Genomic DNA, 18,120 nt, shown 5'->3' with positions numbered 1-18,120 from the left:
GATTACTAGAAGTTTAAGATATTAGATAGAAATATTAATAAGTTAAGAATATTAAGTCATATCTTCTCTTATTTAGCAATTTTCATTATTAATCTATTTCTCATCATATAGCTGTGACAGAGTTCAAAGTCAGAAATGATTTCTATCACTTGTTATTTTACTCCTGAGTTATGAAAATATACAGAGAGAATAGAGCTGAAGAAGTTCAAGTTTTTCAAGAAATAAGAGTGATATATAATACTTATAATAATAAACAGCTGTTTGATAGCTGTTGTTTCATCTGAGTCTCATTTATAACTCTTTCAATTGATGTGTTTATTTTTTAGAACAGAAGTAAGTAGGTCAAACTAGGTTGATGTATCAGTCTGAATAATCTCAAAAGCAGTCTGAAAGTCAATGATATTCAGATCAGAATTGTAATTAAATTTTGTAAAGAAGAGAGTATTAATAAGGTATTTCAGCTTCTGTTTAAGTAAGACAGTATAATATTGATTATCATTGAATATCTCTGCTTTGAAAAGCACTGAATATAGTGCATTTCACCACTTTGTAGAAGTACTGTATTATTGATAAGTCAAGATATCAGAACTCTGAATTCAAGTCTCTATAAAGATCTTCATTTCTTAACTATTTTACTGTAATATTCTGATAATATGAGATAATTTTAATCATCTTTTCTGCCAGTTATAAGATATTATAGACAGGTGCTGTGAGTCACAGCAGTTTAATCATGAACAAGCTCACAGAGTATCAGTATCAGTATCAGTGATCTTGAATTCTGAAGAAGTATCAATAGATTCAAGCTCTGTTAAGTCACTGTCTGATGTGTTATATTCATTATCTACATTGTTAAGAGACTGTAATAATTGTAGAGAGAATTCATCTTCAAGTGATGAAAAATATTGACTGAAGTATGTCTGACATTGAGTGTCTTGAGATTCAAAAGACATGCTGTCTTTTATCAATAATTGTGACATGATGAGAAGAGATAGTGAGTTGTAAAATAGCAGAGATGATAGCAGAATGACTGAGAATTTGAAAAATATTGATTTGATAATGATCAGACAGATATTTAGAGTAGATATATGATTTCAAAGTTAATTGAATATTTTATATGAGTGAAGTTGATTTTTCATATATGATGAAACTGTTTCTTCTCAGACTCTCTATGAGATATTAGGTTGCAAGCATGTGTGAAGTCTCTTATTGGTCCAGAAGTTAGCAGGACTTGACAGAAGTCTAAAGGAGTTTAGTTGGTCGCGCTAATCCGAAAATATCGAGAAGAGAGGCTGAGCATGCTGAGATAAGGATTAATATTGGTTCTCGCTCCTGCCACCGTAGTCACGTGCCCCACATTCTATCCCCTCGTCTGTGGCGAGGAACAATTAGCGTGATTTCTTTAGCGTGTACGTACACTATACATTAGCGCATTAAATACACAGAAACTACTGGGTTATATGAGGGAATCAACTGTATTGACTTGTTTTAGTGTAATTTATGTAATCTATTGACCTAACCCTAATTAAGATATAGAATTGGAACTCCTAAATTATAGAGAAAGAAATATTATTATATAGAGCACAACCAGATCTTGATCTTGAAACTCTATCTTTATTCTCTCTTGCTCTCTTTCTTTTATACACATCAGACACAAGCAGAGGAATTCAATAATGATGAATGAGAAAGTTGACAGAAGAACACATACAGAGTAGAGCAGAACATGAGATAGTGAATCTGTATCAACAAATCAGATTTAATAGAGGGATCCTGCAAGCACCTTTCGCAGTAATAGCCTTCCTTATATGGTTTAACGTCACGTAAATTAATGTTCAGTGGTGTTTTTAATTAATGCCACTATCCTATCACACAGGTGGATCCGTACATGCGATGTTTCCGCACGAATTCATACATACTGCGTAGTATGCGCATGTAATTAGTGCTGTACAGTACAGCCTTCCTTATTCAGTTAGTTATAATAATTGGCGCTTCATCATCAAGTTAGCCTCATATCTCATATTGTTGTAAGGCAGATTGATCATCAACTCCACCTAGGCCTTTCTCTATCCTATCCATGTTATCTATCCCCCTGATTTGCATTCACAATTGCCATACCATCACCATTATTGCCATCAAGCCCTTATATTTTCAAGATTGAAATCAAAATGGGTGTATGGAACAGGCGGCTGATATCCATATGAAAGACCTCACTTTTTATTATTATTATTGGAGTTCAAAATAACTGTACAAGCGGCGGCAGCAGTGGCAGTGGCAGCTGCAGCTGCTTATTACAGTGACGGATTATTATTATATCCATTAGTTACCCGGCATACAAGAGGTTTTCGATTAGATGAATACAATATTTACAAGGCCTATGCCACAGCAGCGCCGAATCGTGGCATCTATGCCTATATAGGAAGGCTGTGCGTACTAAATATTTCATGCGACTTGGCGCTGCAGGATCCCTCTATTGTATAGAATTAGTGTGAGAAATTATTGATTGATACTTCTGAACTAACAGCTTATAGTTGTTACAATGGGATTGTGCTAATTGTGCCTCGCGCCCAGACGAGGGAGGGGATGAATCCTCCTACAGTTTTACATTATTATTAATAATTCCTTATAGCTGAGAGCGGCTACAGGATTGTGTATCTGGGCATATTCCGAGTCGCGAACCGAAATATTGGCTATATTTCTAAATCACGTGCACCTGATTCGAAGCTGGCCAGTGAGCCCGTCTATAGAATGGTTGGCAGCCTTTTAGGTTTCTGATTTGGAGGTAGAGACAAAGGAGGTGATTCTGCAAGAGTCCTCATCTATGCAATCTATCAAGAATGGTCAGCCGCTTGGAGTAGTAGAGGATCACTTAAATCCTTGTTGGGTGTTTTATAGAAGAAGAAAACATTTTTATATCCAAACATCAATTTATCAATTATATAGCCATGAATGGGGGAAGGATTCCAACTAAAAATTGTCTCATCTCGCCGCTCCCGTACTTTCTCCTTTCACCTTTGTCTCCCCTTGCTTTCGAAACAGCACTCGAACTCTCTCCCAAAACCCATGGGATCGGGCTACCCTCAACAAACCATACGCCACCAGCCGATAGATAATCGTGCAAACACCCAAAGCCATCAAATTCATCTCAGGGTTCTTGTCCAAATTATACAACCTCAAGGCCTGTTCACCGGTCTCGATGGGGCAGTGGCCGTTGGGTAGGCGCTGGGAGTCGCTACAAGTGAATTGATGACCGGCCACGGAATAACCGGCCAGATTCGCAACCGCATATTTGATGGGCGAGAGATTGTTAAGGGCTTGAATAACGACGGGGATGTTGAGGCTCATTACGCCTCCGAGAATGTTGGCGATGGAAAGAAGGATTGAGGTAATGTTTACAGAGAAGCCAGCGTGGGAGAATAAAGTACAGAACATAATCCCTAGCGATTCGCCGCAATTGACTATGCAGAAGCAATTGAAGGCTGCGATGAGAAACATTTTCACCGTGCGTTGCATACCAACCGCGAATGCCATAAACGCCCCGAAAACTAGCGAGGAGAGAATTTCGAAGGGGACTTCGAGAATCGTGTATTGTACAATAAATGCCTCGATGGAGTAACAGTTATCTTCCTGTTCGCGGTAAAAGACATCTCGTTCGTTGGGGTAGATAGCAATATTTTGTAACATTCCTGTTTTAGGGTTAACTGACCACATCTCGGAAAAACCTTTTGGCATTGGGATTCGACGGGGGCTGCAGGCTTTACTCACCAACAAAGTACATAGCAGCGAACTGCTGGAGGATTCCCATCCTTGACTGTACAGCCTCATAATTATTCTGCAAGGGAGCGAAAAACAACAATATGATAATTGCCATTCCCACCACTTGCATCGTTCGCGCAAAGATAAGCGGCGGTTGTCGCCGCAGATTGATTAGAGACCGACGCAGGACCAAGGGCAAAATGACGCCGAAGGAATTGATTTGTCTCCTCAGACTTCCCAGTTCAGCAGGAGTGGCAATCACTGATGTTTGGCGACTCAATTCCACTGGCATTTCTGCCCAATGTGTGATCAACCGTTGCACCTTTGCACGGCTCACCGCTTCTCGCTTTTTCTCTTGGAGGTCTACTGTAATTAAATCCAGAACAAAATCGGCAGGATTCGTAGTCTTGGGGCATGGGAATCCAAGTTGCCCAAAATAAGATAGCATATCTGCTCCTTTTCCTGCGTAAACAGGGTGACCGCCCCTGGAGAGCAGCAAAATGTTGTGGAAGTGGCGGAAAATGTCTGATCTGGATTGGTGTATCGTAAGAATAAGAGTCCTGCCCTCAGCTGCCAGACCTTGCAAAACCTCGATTATAGATGTGGCCGTGAAGGCATCTAGGCCAGAAGTAGGTTCATCCAGGAGCAAAATTTTCGGGTCTGTTAAGATCTGTATCGCAATGGTGACTCTTCGCTTTTCCCCGCCGCTAATACCCTTAATAAGGTCACTGCCAATTAAATTGTTTGCGCAGTCCTTGAGACCCATTTTCAGAAGAATGTCTTCTGCACGCCGATTTTTCTCTTCCGTTGACATCCAAGAAGGTAGGCGCAAGCCAGCAGCAAATTGGAGACTCTCCCGTACTGTCAAAGACGGCATCAGAGCATCATCATCTTGAGTCACAAACGAAGTGACTGATCTGATTACACTTTCTGAGGGCACCGCTCCATTATAAAACATCTCACCGCCAACGCGGTATCGAGTTCCAAAGGAACTTTGCAGTCGCTTCGCAAGGGAACACAGCAGCGAGGTTTTACCACTTCCAGATGGTCCCATGATAACATTGAGTTGTCCAGGATGGAATTCGGTTGATAGTGGCTTCAATACGCTTAATCGGGAAGAGGTGAACCCTCGCCTTCCTAAGGATCTTTTCTGGATCTCCAATTCATATTTACTAAGGCGGATAGAGACTTTCCGGGCGCCTTCCAGTGGTCGAGCGACTAATTTCTCCTTTCCTGCAGAAAGATCTCCAGCCTTGTTTATCGCCTGGGCAATGTCCATATCAACCTTTCGGAATTGAAGTATCAGCGCTGCAACAATGTAGAAAAAAACCACGAAGGAGAACAGAATCAGCGTTGGGCGCCAGAGCCAATTTGAAGGAAATCCAAGACTGTTTATGATAAATTTTCCAGTATATTCCTTGCAACGGGGGTCGGCAGGATCATCTGAATATGGGCAGCCATAGAATTGGCCCCAGAGTGGACCATTAGGCCCGATAAATTCATTGGTGCAGAGAGCACTAAACGTGTAGAATGAATACGTGATCCATTTCAGCCATCTCACGTAAACGGGGATCTGGTTTGACTGCACGAAATAGCCACAGGCGATAGATTGTAGTGTAAAGGAGAGGTTCGCTACCAGACTTGCACCAGGGAAAGACCGTGCGATTCCTATACAAACAGCAGCATATGTGACGGCAGTATATTGGGTAAGAATATTGAGTGCGAGAAACATAAAAAATTCGGCAGGTTGAAGACGATATCCGACCATGAAGTAGAAGATTATCGAGAACAGCGTGGGTACTGGTAGATCTTCAAGAAGTAACCGTGCAGCGCGTCGACTGAGTAAAAACGACGGAACACCTACCACCCCCTCGATTCGCTCTCGATCGAAAACCTGGATGTCAGTGGTGAGTCTAAAAGTCTCATATAACAGAATTAAATAGCCGTTCAGACTACTGGCGATATAAAGGCTGCCTTGTCGTGAACGTATCCCCGCTAGGCTCATGTCCAATCGAAGGAAAATCCAACCAGTGATGACAGACATGCCGATGGCTTCGAAGAAGCTCCCAGCTACTCCCATTGGATCTCTGATTGTTACTTTAAAAGTCCGCGCCGTCAAAACTTGAAACTGTCGACGAAAATCAACATTCCTTTGTGGTACGACATCTGAGGCCGGTCCAGGTCGATCAGGAGAAACCTCCAAATCCAATTTCTCAGTGACACCAACTCTGGTGGCTTTTGCCTTCCAGGCATCTTTCAATGCCTCAACGCGTGCGGATGATGTTAATTCTGCTTCTTCTGATCGGTTATCATATGCGGCCAAATCGATTAAATATTCTGCTGGGTTAACAAACGGCGGAAGATGATGGCCACATTGCGCGAAATGGTCTATGGAGGCGTCCGCTGGTCCACTATAGAGGACTGTGCCTCGCGATAAAAGCACCACACGATTGAAAAGGCCCCATATCTCAGATCGAGGAGCATGGATGGATATTATAACTGTTCTTCCAACTTGTGCAAGTCTTTTTAGGGTTCTGATAATCTGAAAAGCGCTTGTAGCGTCCAACCCTAACCATAATATAATCAGGAAACACGTTTCTCATAACCATGCAAAAGAACTACATAGGTACCAGGAAAGTAGGTACCTAGAGTTTCTAAACTTGGCTACCAATGAAGAGGGACAGCGTTGGTCAAAACATACCAGTTGTTGGCTCATCGCAGAACAGAACAGAGGGATTCGCAAGCATTTGAACTCCAATGCTTGTGCGTCTCTTTTCACCTCCGCTACATCCTTTGTGCGCGGAATTTCCGATCCGGGTATCTGCGCATTCTTTCAGGCCCAGCTCCAGAATGACTTGTTCGACAACGCTTTGTCGTTCCGCTTGAGTAGTCGGGGGAGGAAGCCGTAAATCCGCCGAATATTGAAGAGTTTCCCGCACAGTTAGGGTCGGTATAAGAACATCCTGTTGCATCACGTACGCGCTGCGAATGGAATTGATATCCGCGCTACCATTGAAAGTCGTTGAACCAGATGTCTTGACGCGACGTGCATTCATGCGACCTGATATGGCATTTAACAAGCTGGTTTTTCCCGAGCCACTGCCGCCAATTATCGCCGTCAAGCTACCCTGTGGCATATCTGCGGAGACGCCATGGAGAACGGACTTGATGGGGCTGTCCGTTTTGCATCGGATGCGGTTCCAGAGTAATCGTGGAGAGCTTTGAAATATTGGAGGGGTTGTATCGATACGGACAACTAGGTCGCGGACTTTGACGTCGACAGGTTGAACCGCACGGAGGGATAAATGTGCTGGATTATCCTCTAGGTCTTCTAGTGATGAACCATCCTGACCGCCAACGCTGTCAACCAACTTCTCTGGATCAACTGCCATATTCAAACGACCACTAAGACAATCTAATCTGTTGTCTTGCCTGCTTCGAGAGCCTGCCCAAGAATTAGGGAATCGATCGTCGAGAGGACTGTGGTTCACTGCATATCCCAAGCCCGAAGTTTCACTCCCCTGGTATAGCATTTGATATGATGTCAAAGAAATGGGCGGCGAGGGTTTGTTGTTTCTTCTTATTAAGTTTTATTCTGAACCCAGCCCGAAAAATTCCCCGCTTAAGCAGCACCCTGGACCTTGTGGGGCTGGGGCAGCAATGGGACAGCAATATGGAGGTGGGCTAAGAAGCGAGATACTACTTGATGGTGAATCTCGCCGAGAAGCACGAGGATCCTTCTTCGCAGTAACGTACGCATAAATAATGACATCTTTCTAGCCCAATTATTCAATCCTAGGCTTCCAAGGTCACCACAAGGAGTGAGCCTGTGATGCACATTTGAAGCTGTATCCTCTCGCTCCCGAAGAACGTACACAGTACAGTACTGTGTAGAGCTTGGACGCTCGGCTGGAACGGGTTCCGGGTACGATAGATTCCACTCGCGCTTGGGCAGACCCACTAGAGCCTCGCTTAGGCGTTAGTTGCATTTTATTCTCCAGGGTGTGGTGTCCTGGCTCCTTATGATTGCCACCGTCCTCAATGGCAGTCAGGGATTGTTGAGGGTAACTAAATGTAGAACTAGGGGGGGGTGTCGGTGGAAGTGGTTATGCAAAATACCGGGCGATCGGAAGTGTTATGTTTCACCTCAAGCAGAACTCAATTTCGCCAGTTCTTTGGGCCTTCTTATTAAGGGAGTAACGGTCAATGAATAGTAGCGATTACACAGATATATATTCATTCGGGTATTACTACTGACCTACAGCCAGGCGCTTCTGACACAGTCATTCATCTCACCGGAGTTGAAAAGTATTGACCCTTAACTCGCCCTTGTTTCATGATCTCACCGAAGATCCGTGAAATTTAACGCAATGGGATTCGAGTATTCCATACTCATAAACACAAGCGGTTCAACTTTCTGACCTGAAATGCTGATATAAAGGGACCAGGCAGATGCTGACGGTCGCAATGTTGGAAGAAAACCTCTCCGTTTTGGCGAGCTGGCCATGACTGCGTGCAAGGCTCAACAAGCCATGCATCCGCAAGTAACATTGTGGAAAAATCATGTGAACCAAAATCAAAGCTGCAATCGAAATTGAATTGTAATTCGAATGGAAGTGGAAATGGTGAGAAAATAGGACTGAGGCTGCCTTTGGAGAATTAGTCAAGAGTGAACACAAACAAGCGTCCCGGACCTTATTATTATGATATCTGCGTTTTTGACTTTCCCCAAACTCTCCCAAGAAAACAATTGAAACGAGAATATTCGGCCATGGGCAGAGAAAGATATTTCAATGGTCTCTTTTTTTTTCTCTCTAGAAAGTGGGAGTAATCAGAAAGATCAAGTGCTCAAAGATGAACCAGAAACTAGTCTGCCTAAATGCCCTAGGAGACATTTGGATTTATTGTAGAAAGAGTTCCCTCGTCTAAACCGTTTCCGACAATCCAAATTTCCGCAAGGGCTACAAGAGGAATCATGGTGAGAAAGGGGGTCTCCAGATGAACGCACAATCGCAACTGGGGAACAAGGATAAGGACAAGAAGAGATTATGCAAAATTGAGAGAAACTGAGAAAAATTAAGGCATATCCTGAATGCGAAAGGTTACGATTGGGCGAAGAGAAAATCCGAGAACCGTGAAACGCCCCGAAATCAATCTCATAAAGATGCCCTTTTGAAAACCAACAGTTTGCAGAATAAGCACGACAAACGCTGGAAATAAATGCGGAGATGGCTAAAACGAGAAACGTTTTGGGAAAAAAAAAAAAAAAAAAAACCAGTTAATGAAGCCGGGGGATAATGAGCTACCATCGTCGCCAGCAATAAGAACTTAGCACCTTACTCCGTGCTTTCAATAGCTTAGAAGGAACGCCACCCGTGCAGACATTCATGCTAAGTCGAGACAAAAAATGACGGAAAAGAAAATATTGAAGAAGTGTACGGAGAAGAAGTCGCAGCGTGGATATGAGTAAAGACAGATGCAGCCGAAGCATATGGCAATGGGAATCATGTAATTAAGAAATCCATATCCATATCTTCGATGATCTTCTCCCAATCCCAGCTTTCCTCGATATTATGGTCCATGATTTCCCATACTTTTTCAACAACCCGAAGGGCCGGTTCTATATTCCGCAAGCTTGAATAAGCTTGCAGGCTATCGAAGCCTCTCTTTATGCGCTCGCGCTGTTTAGTTTCGAAGGCCGAACAGCCAAGGAGGAACAGCGGCATTAACATGATGGAATTGGCACCGGCATCGATAGGAAGTTGATCGAGAAACACAAGCCCATCATCGACGACTCGAGATATTTTCTCGCTTGGGCGGGAGGGGCGCATGGTTCGATAAAGGTACACCCATGTCGACTGCCTGTATAACTGCGCCGCGTACCAGTTAGGGTTATCCGGCGGGTAAATCGGCTCCCAGGCTCGTATCGACGAGTCAATCGACACTGCTTCGCTCAGTGTCTGGTAGTCGATCCAGGGTTCAATACCATGTATAATCCGCTGTCGGATTCTGTCGCGAAGAACAGTGATTTCTGAAATGTAGTGAAACAAGCCGTCGAAAATGCCCAAGAGTGCGCCAGCCTGGGCATGGGGCACAAAGTCTGGTAGGCGAAGGTCACCTGTAAGGCAAAGGGGTCGGCGGTCAAGCGTGGTCAAGGAGTTTGAAATGTCATGGTATTGGAAAAATTCGATGATGAACTGCTTAAATTTTATATTTTTTGGTGGGTGGGTTCGTAGGAAATATCGCGTCGCATCCATGTGCGACCTATACTCTCCCCTCGTTTCTCCCTCGCATATAGTTTTCAGACATAAAGCGAGGGTAGCCGCAATCATAGGGTCATTTACGGGAAGCTCTGGCTCATCAGTTGTTCCCGCTCGCGACGTTATTATCATCCTTAAATCCGTAATTGCTTGGTCAAAATGGTAGTGTTTGCGCTCCTTAAACTGCGGTTCTGGGTCTCTCGTGGAAAGATGCGAGCCGGAGAGACACATCAACGAATGCATGAGGCCCCGGTGTTGGGTAGCCATTGGCAACAAAATCTCTTTGAATGGATTGGAGTCGTCGTTAATGAGTGTAAGCACTCTGCTAAAATCGAAAACAAAATGGTCAAGGAATCTTCGATCGACATCAGTTTCTATCCCGTCTATTAGGGTTGGAAGACCACGGGGGATAGCCGCGAGATAATTCTTTCGAACTTCTATGTAAAGCGTAAGTCAGTATGCGAGTTAAGCAGAAACCATGAGAACGTCCTCATATCTGGATGTAGAAAGGACGGATTCAAAGGGGCGGCGAGTTTGAGGGTATGTATGTACCCTCTTCCATCTTCTGCTTTCCGCTTTTCCATATCTCCTTCACAGGGTAACCCTCACAAAACACCGCGTTCTTTTGACAATTTAAACACGAAGGTCTCGTCTCGTCACATTTCTTCTTTCTTCTTCTGCAAGTAATACATCCCGTTTTGGATCTTCCTTTGGCGACCTTCGCTTGTCCAGGCGTAGGTAGTGGGTGTTTTCGCGGCCTGCCCCGTTTCCTTGGAGCCTCGATGGCAGTCGGCACCGGAGGTTCCCCAGAACACGTTCGTGGATCTGAGTCCCTGTGGTCTTGTTCCTTGATTTCTCCCAGCGAGACGGCTTGCTCATCTTCAATTTCTTCCACTTTTGGCGTCACGTCGTCCGCCGTGATATCCGTATCGGGGGAGGAGATTATAGCGAAACTAAATGTCCTGGAAGAATGCGAGGAAGTGGGGGATTGTTCCTGAGCATGTTTAAAGGGGGACTCGGAACTGAAATCGAGAGCGTCGAGGGTTTGGGTTCGAGTGAGGTTGGGTCGCGTGTCCAATGAACAGGTGCGAGTGTACTGATTCGAAACATCCTCGCCGGGCGAAATTACCACTCGAGAGAAGACCTCGCTGGAAGAGGTCGCTGGAGACCGCAGCAGGGTTGAAGAGGACGTCGGGGTAAAGAAAGCGGTTGCCAGCTGTTGGTTACGACAATCGGGGACTAAGGCACTTGCCGCCCTTGGAGTCGTATGGTCCCATAGACGTTCACTATACCCATAGTCCGGCGCGAGATGGCGGGACGAAAGGGCAGGCTTCCTTTGCATGAACAACATGGAGATTCCGGCAGGCAGGAGGAGCGAGCACCAAGAGCTGAGGCGCCCAGAGAGCGCTGGTGCAGGGAGGAGAAGAACGAAGAAGTGGAGGGGAGGGAGGGGAGGGAATAAAAAAGAGCAGGCAAGTTACGATGGAAAGTTGAGAGGAGCAGGAAGGCAGCTATTACTATGATGATTATATTTATATTATTATTAACTTATATTATTGGGTCTATTATTATTGCCTCGATATATATTCTACTTGACAAGATGAACATGAGCGAACTCCTCTCCTCCCGGGGTTGCGAGGGTGCCTTTTGGCTTGCGCTTTGCTCAGTTTGGAAAAATCCATCTTCAAAGCCTGGGTTGTTGATCCAGGCAATAATAGTCCTTTTGTTAACTAGCGCTCATGCTGCTGTGTGTGTGTATGAGAGTTGTTCCGGCAGGACGATCCCTCCCAAGGGCGAAAGCATCATCTGCAAGTCGTCCTGGATTATTGCTAGTGAAGTGCTCAGAGCAGCGTTGGCGAGCTCAGACACAACGATTTGTTCGCCAGCTCTGGCTGACTAGCGGCTTTTAGTGTGACTTGCGCAACGGGATGGATTTTAAAAAAGAGAGGAAACAAAACCGCCATCGCCAAAGCCCCGTGCGGGGAGGATGCAGGTATCAAGGGTACGCAGCGTTGGCTGTGGGCCTCGGATTGGTGATGCACAGCAGCACCAGCAGCACAGGCAGCACAGGCAGCCTAGCATTTCGCTGATGGGCCTAGCCTGCCTTTGGTCAGATTCCAGATATATATAACTATATATGGTATAAAGTTACCTTCTTCACAACAAGGTTTTTTTTTGGTTTGGCGAGCACCGCCTCGGCATATCAAGCTTGGTCTAACGGGTAGTCCCATGGGCCAAAGCACGAGAAGAGGCGCCTGTTGATACGAATGGAGATGGACAATGGAATATTCGCTGAGCCCGATGTTCTTGTTTTCGGGTGATTGTTTCCATCATTCCCATCTGTAGTTACCATGAACCCATAGTTACGGAAAGCCTCGCGTAGTTAATGGATAACTAGTTAGTTAAGTTAATGGAAGCAGAGCAGAGTTATATCTTTTCTCTGTTTGCACAGAAACTGTCTCTTTCACGGTTATGTTATCCCCACACCGCCAAGAGGGATCCCGTCCATGACAATAATAATAATAATAATAGATAGTAGTAGTTATTGGAGATCTTGTCCCGAATACGACAATAATAACAGCTAAGGCGTTTCGCTTTAGGGGAACAACCAGGAAGAAGAGGAAGGATCCAGACACGGCGACCGACCCTGCATGATTCTTTAATGGCCAGGCGAGCAGCTTCTAGTTCTCATTCTAATCAACCTCCATTAACTATTCATTTGGCCATAAACGCCTCGAATCTTTGCATTAGAAAAAAAAAAAAAAAAAAAAAAAAAGATTGCAAAACCATATCAAAACCATCCACCCGCTCATACAACACAAATATTTCATTTGGTTGTCTAATCAACTTTCTTATCGAGTGAGGTGTCAGGGTTTGCCCTGTCTCCTTCAACAGAGAGTTGAGTTGATAGGGCAGATCATCGGTTGAAGATCCCCGCATTTATTCCTCTTCTTCCAGCCTGATGTGAATATACATACTCCGTACTCCGTAGTAAGTTAACCAACGCCAATAAGTGTTTGCTTTTGGCTCGATTATACCAAGCCCTCGAGCCCTCCCTCCTCCCCCCACAGCGTTCAGCCAATCTAATCATCCACAATTGAACAGGAGAGTGAGCTCGCGTGTGTGAAAGGTCAACAATCATTTTTCGTCTTAGAGCTGCTGACCTGCTCCAAAACAATCCGTCTCATCCACTGAGGGTTAGATAGCTCCCGGTGCCTGCCAAGTTCTCACAGTCAAGTATGAGATGGCAAATAGGCTGCGGACAACGCAAGGATAGAAACCGGGCAAAATTCATACACCGTGCAGTGTCAGCACCCAAATGACATCTCCTTGGTTTACGCCCAGCAACGGCGAGCCATAGCTACTACAACACCTTAAAATACACATCATCGAGACCGACAACAGCCCTTCAATCTTTCGGGAAAAAAAGCTTCCAGCTTTCCTCAGATCTAGAAGATATCAATTCCTATTTCGTATGTAATGTATGCTGCTAAACTGCCAGTATCTAACCCACATAAGCGGTTCTATTTCCTTTGCGCCTACATCGACCAGACGAATCAGACTGTTGTCAATTGCGCAATTCCTTAGAGTGAGCGGCAATCTTTGGATCATCGAACTGCCCGCCATCTAAATATATTTACAGGAAGGAAGGAGTACATCGGAATACTTGTGCTCTGTTCCTGGCCATCGGCAGCCGAGAGAGGATGTATACCCATGCATTAGTTTTTAAGGTTCGACGACTCACCAGAACAATGCTATTGGTGGAATGCTGATCCACCTATCCAACTATCGCCTAACTCAACTCGATCCGAAGATCGGAGGAGTGTGAATGCACTCATCTCATAAGAAGAAGAGAAGAATATCAAAATGACTCGCCCAACTCCCGGGCCTCTTACTTTTGTACAAGACGTATGTATACCTACGTTTGATACTGGTTTGCAAACTCCGGACATGTTCGGGCTGTACAATTCGAGGTATCCTTGCACCCCAGCATCTTAGTCAGAGCGTTCTCGCTTCTTAAAACCGTCCCGGAATAAGGTCACGGATTACCAGATTGGGATATCCGGTCAGCCTGAGTCGAATTCCATGCGAACCATGCCGGAGAGGGTGCTAATGGTGAGAATCTGACAAGGTACTTACACAGTACTTCTTATAAGATGTACAGTAGTACTATACATGGGCTGTACAACACATACAAGACATGTGCCTCCCCTGGGCAAATACCATGCTCAGCGACAGTTTCTTGCTTGTGCTTTGCACCCACCCTGGCGAACACAAAATCCATCCCGAGCCGGTGTTGCCCCCTTGGGACTGGCGGCTTGGCCTGTGTTTTGACCTCCTGCTAGCGGCTTCGTGGGCGGGTGGATCGTAGTCTAAATGATTCCGGAAATCCATATTTGTGACTGAGTGGGTAGCGAGCCCGCCCCCAAACCTTCTTTGTCCAATTTGTCTCCTTTTGTTCTCGCTTACTTTACAGACCACTGTCAAAACGCCCTTTTTAAAGATTCGTCTTTGTGTTGCTATCTCCCTACTCTACTACTATCGAATTGGGGGAGTCGCTTCAGAAGTATGGATGGGTCCATTTGGCTGATACACTGAGAAAAGCCGTACAATCCACGGGCAAATTTCTCAACCTACGGGGTATTCAGAAGGAGGAACGTATCAAGAGGGGACTTTTGAGGAAGAGAATCGCTGGGGAATCCTTCAAATTGGGGAAAGAAGAACGGCAGGAATGGCTCGAAGTAAGACAAACGCACAGACATCTGGGGGGAGATGTGCCAAGAAAATGCAAACAAGTCAGCCAGCCTGCACGCAAGGCGAAGACAGAGGAAAACTACTTTGGTTTTTCTTGCTTTTGAATTCCAGCCTTGTCTTCGTTTCCTCGGATCTAGGCATGGCATCATCAACATTTTTAACTCAATGTCCGACGCTTAGCAATCGCGGGGGTTGGGCTGTTACATTATTTCTTGCTATCTTTGAGTTCCACTCCCCGTCGATTTTGTCGTGATTCCGGCTCTCTCAGGGAACGAAGTGAGAACAGAAGTAGTTCCACATTTTCGGAGGCTCGAACATGAAGCGCGTGAGATCTGAGATTCATGCCAAGTTTAACATGCAGTAGTATTCCGTTGGTCCTAGATACTGCTGAACAGGTGGAATGCCCGTTGCGCTAAAGTAACGAGGGTAAGATAATTGCACCGGTCATTGTTTCTCTTTCACTCCCCTTATTCTCTCGATCCGTCGCCCAAAGATACTCCTAAAACATGCCTGTACAGCGTCTATCGAAGATAGAGTGAGGAAAGGTGCAAATGAGGGGACCTGAGAGACAGATACATCATCTCAACCACCAATGTGCCACCCATAGTGCAACAGCTGGTGTGCGAAATCCGAGGATGTGCTAAAGTTATTGGCGTAAATTACCTTTGGTCAGCGGTCGAACACTGTGAGAATTGGTTTGCGGTTAGGATAAGCGAAGCGAGGTGAATGAAAGCTAAAATCACACCACTTATTACTCATCCTGAGTAAAGTTTTGCAGATGGAGCGGCACGTGCCTTCGCTAGCCCCACTACTCCTGTAGTTGGTGTGCCTCACCACAACATAATTATTACCGCAATTAATCAATTTAAAACAACTCTTTACAGAAAATATCAGTATTATTTGAATATAATATAATAAATTTGATGAAGGTGTATTCTTAAAGTAGTTGATTTATGTTATGAAAAGCTAGCTGCTACATGACCTTTTATAAAGAGCTTGCAATTACTGATTGATGACTGCAACCTTGGTGAGCATGCATGAGTGAAAGTGATCAGTCTGCACAGTCTACAGTCTTAGTTAATATCTGATATTACAGAGAATTTTTCATTGAATTCTATAACAGCTACTATATATTCTTCAATCTCTTGAGATCTTTCAATTATCTCGAGATAGATGATGAAGAAAAACATGATAATTAGCACAGTAGTGATATTTTGTGTAGTGGTGAATCATGATTTATCACTCACTATTGGGGATAGTGGGTGGGGTGGGCCGGCATAACTATGCTCTGTACAGAATCCTGCACTCAATTGAGAGGAAATAGTGTGACGGCTTCGCCTGTAGATCAAGTGAGCGGCTCTTTAATATATCTACACATTTGGAAGCCTCCTTTCAGTTAAACCCAGTAGAGAAATCCCCTGCCGATTAAAGAAATGCGCAGCAAAGTCAAGATGGTATGGTATATACATAATACATAAGTGAAGATTGGTGTCTTTCCCAGATTTCCCTAGACTGAGAAAATAAACCTCGTCACGCTATGGGTTCTGTGGGCAAGAGTGCGTCTGCGAGTACTTTGCGAGTCTCCTCTTTCATCTCGTCCTCTTCATACTCCTCGTCCTCCTCATCTTCCACCTCCTCGCCAAAAATATGACTCCAGACCCCATCCCAAATGCCCTTCTTAGTGACCAGCGTCCCCACCATCAGGAGTGGCAGATGCCACACACTAGCCCAGAACAATCCTCTGGAGCTACCAGCTGCTCCCTGAAGTTTCCAGAATCGATACGCTTCCTTGGCTAGCCAGCAATTGACTAGTGTTCCCCCGACTAGGAAGCCTTTATCAACCACTCCGAACCACCACAGTCCAGCGCAAAGTGGGAACATGAGGATCGAGTAACGAAGTGCGACACGGCCATTGCGCGCGGGATTCGTCCACGCGAGCATTTTATAGCCCGCATTTCTGTATTCCTCACGGATAGTGTGGGAGAGGGAATTGAAGTGCGGGAACTGCCATGCGAATAATATTGCGGCCATGAGCCAGCCTCCAGGGCTGTCAGGGCCGAAGAGGAGATCGCACCAGCCGTCATGTCCCGTTGTAGCAGTTTGGCCGGCAGCAGCGGCCCAGCCCATTAGAGGCGGGATTCCACCAACGATTGCTCCAACCCAGGTGTTTATAACGGAAATACGTTTGAGGGGAGTGTAGACAAATGCATATAGGAAAAGATTGAAAGCACCTAGTGCGGCGACAGTTGGATTTGTGCCCATGTATAGGGCAGTGACACCCACAGTGCCGGTGACGGCGGCAAATATAAGGGCTGCTCTTGGGGAGAGGAGTTTGCGAACGAGTGGTCTGTTTCGAGTACGTGACATGCGTGCGTCATGCTGTGGCTCAAAGAACATGTTTAGGGTGTTGGCGCTTCCGGATGCGAGGAATGTACCGATTGTAAGGTAGAATAAGGTCAGAGTAGTAGTGGAGAGTGCCGGGAGAGGTGTTACTGAAGGGTCTAGGGCAAGGAGTGTTGGGATAGGGTAGAGGCCGTAGGCAGTGGTAGCGGTAAGAACAACGAGGAAGGATAAGTTTGGTTTCGTAAGAGCGAGGAACGCTGCTATTGTCCCCCGCAGCGAAGTTTTTGGGAGAGAGGATGATAAAGTAGACAGGCGGGAGGAGGCATCGGGGCGGATATCGTAGTTAGGGGTTTTAGCTTCACGTTCAGCCTTTAAGCGTTGTCGTCTTCGATGGGGAAGTTCCTCGGGGGAACCAGGAGGTGATTGATTGCTACTTGTCCCAACTGGGGACACAGTTGGCGTTTGAGCATCAACTGAAGGTGCTGCGGAGTGGAAGAGAGGCGATCGATTAACATGCGGTGACCCTCTTCCCAACCACTCGACCGCGTCATTTCTCGACAAAGGGCTAACCGGTAGCCTACTGGAAGAGAAGTACGCTTTCCTCAGCATCCTGGGCATTGTCGAAGCTCGAGATTCCCCATTTTGCAAGATCCTACTCGCAGTGAAGCCTCTCCGCCAGCACCCCCCTGGCGGCAGCGCTAGGTGAGCGAAGCAACGGGAGCAGAGCGCGGCAGCGTCCGAAGCCACGCCGGGGCGGACAAATAACAGCGGTGAGGCCATAACCAATTCAGGTTGCACTTAATCGGCAGCCTGAGCCAACAGAGACCTCGCCATCCGCATGGGGAAATGTTCTATCCGAAGTGCAGTCGTTGTTGTAGAATTCTTGGTTTGGGGTCTGGATCCAGCCAGCAAGTGAGATGAGTCAGCATCCACGTGACTTGATTGCTTGTCCCCGTTCGACGGAGTAGATAACGGAGTAGATATAGCATCACGTAGATGCGCGAGAATAAAA

The 18,120-nt window shown here is 45.6% G+C and overlaps 3 protein-coding genes across 3 annotated transcripts; all 3 read right to left on the bottom strand.

Moving 5' to 3' along the window:
• Positions 1-2,479: 2,479 nt before the first annotated feature.
• BDBG_02457 (ATPase) lies at positions 2,480-8,394 on the bottom strand. The gene is made up of 4 exons (XM_002627740.2): positions 8,009-8,394; positions 6,452-7,934; positions 3,760-6,318; positions 2,480-3,680 (listed from the first exon to the last, which is right to left on the bottom strand). The coding sequence occupies exons 2-4, from the start codon at positions 7,281-7,283 to the stop codon at positions 2,974-2,976; spliced, it is 4,098 nt and encodes a 1,365-aa protein (XP_002627786.1). The 5' UTR covers positions 7,284-7,934; positions 8,009-8,394; the 3' UTR covers positions 2,480-2,973.
• Positions 8,395-9,004: 610 nt separating this feature from the next.
• Positions 9,005-11,522, bottom strand: BDBG_02456 (OefC protein). The gene is made up of 2 exons (XM_031720797.1): positions 10,563-11,522; positions 9,005-10,447 (listed from the first exon to the last, which is right to left on the bottom strand). Exons 1-2 carry the CDS (start codon positions 11,359-11,361, stop codon positions 9,255-9,257), a joined length of 1,992 nt encoding a protein of 663 aa, XP_031577092.1. The 5' UTR covers positions 11,362-11,522; the 3' UTR covers positions 9,005-9,254.
• Positions 11,523-15,836: 4,314 nt separating this feature from the next.
• Positions 15,837-18,120, bottom strand: BDBG_02454 (protoheme IX farnesyltransferase). Its single transcript, XM_002627737.2, has one exon. The coding sequence runs from the start codon at positions 17,886-17,888 to the stop codon at positions 16,296-16,298; it is 1,593 nt and encodes a 530-aa protein (XP_002627783.1). The 5' UTR covers positions 17,889-18,120; the 3' UTR covers positions 15,837-16,295.

Source organism: Blastomyces gilchristii, assembly GCF_000003855.2.
Source record: "Blastomyces gilchristii SLH14081 genomic scaffold supercont1.3, whole genome shotgun sequence".
Lineage (NCBI taxonomy): Eukaryota > Fungi > Ascomycota > Eurotiomycetes > Onygenales > Ajellomycetaceae > Blastomyces > Blastomyces gilchristii.
The sequence above is the reverse complement of the archived record's forward strand: the minus strand, read 5'-3'. Positions and strand labels throughout refer to the sequence as shown.

Coding starts and splice junctions, on each gene's coding strand:
- BDBG_02457 (XM_002627740.2), bottom strand. CDS start 7,283: ATGCTATACCAGGGGAGTGAAACTTCGGGCTTGGGATATGCAGTGAAC. Junction 6,319..6,451: donor CTGCGATGAGCCAACAACTG/GTATGTTTTGAC, acceptor TATTATGGTTAG/GGTTGGACGCTACAAGCGCT. Junction 3,681..3,759: donor CGCTGCTATGTACTTTGTTG/GTGAGTAAAGCC, acceptor ACCCTAAAACAG/GAATGTTACAAAATATTGCT.
- BDBG_02454 (XM_002627737.2), bottom strand. CDS start 17,888: ATGGCCTCACCGCTGTTATTTGTCCGCCCCGGCGTGGCTTCGGACGCT.
- BDBG_02456 (XM_031720797.1), bottom strand. CDS start 11,361: ATGTTGTTCATGCAAAGGAAGCCTGCCCTTTCGTCCCGCCATCTCGCG. Junction 10,448..10,562: donor AAAGCAGAAGATGGAAGAGG/GTACATACATAC, acceptor CGCTTTACATAG/AAGTTCGAAAGAATTATCTC.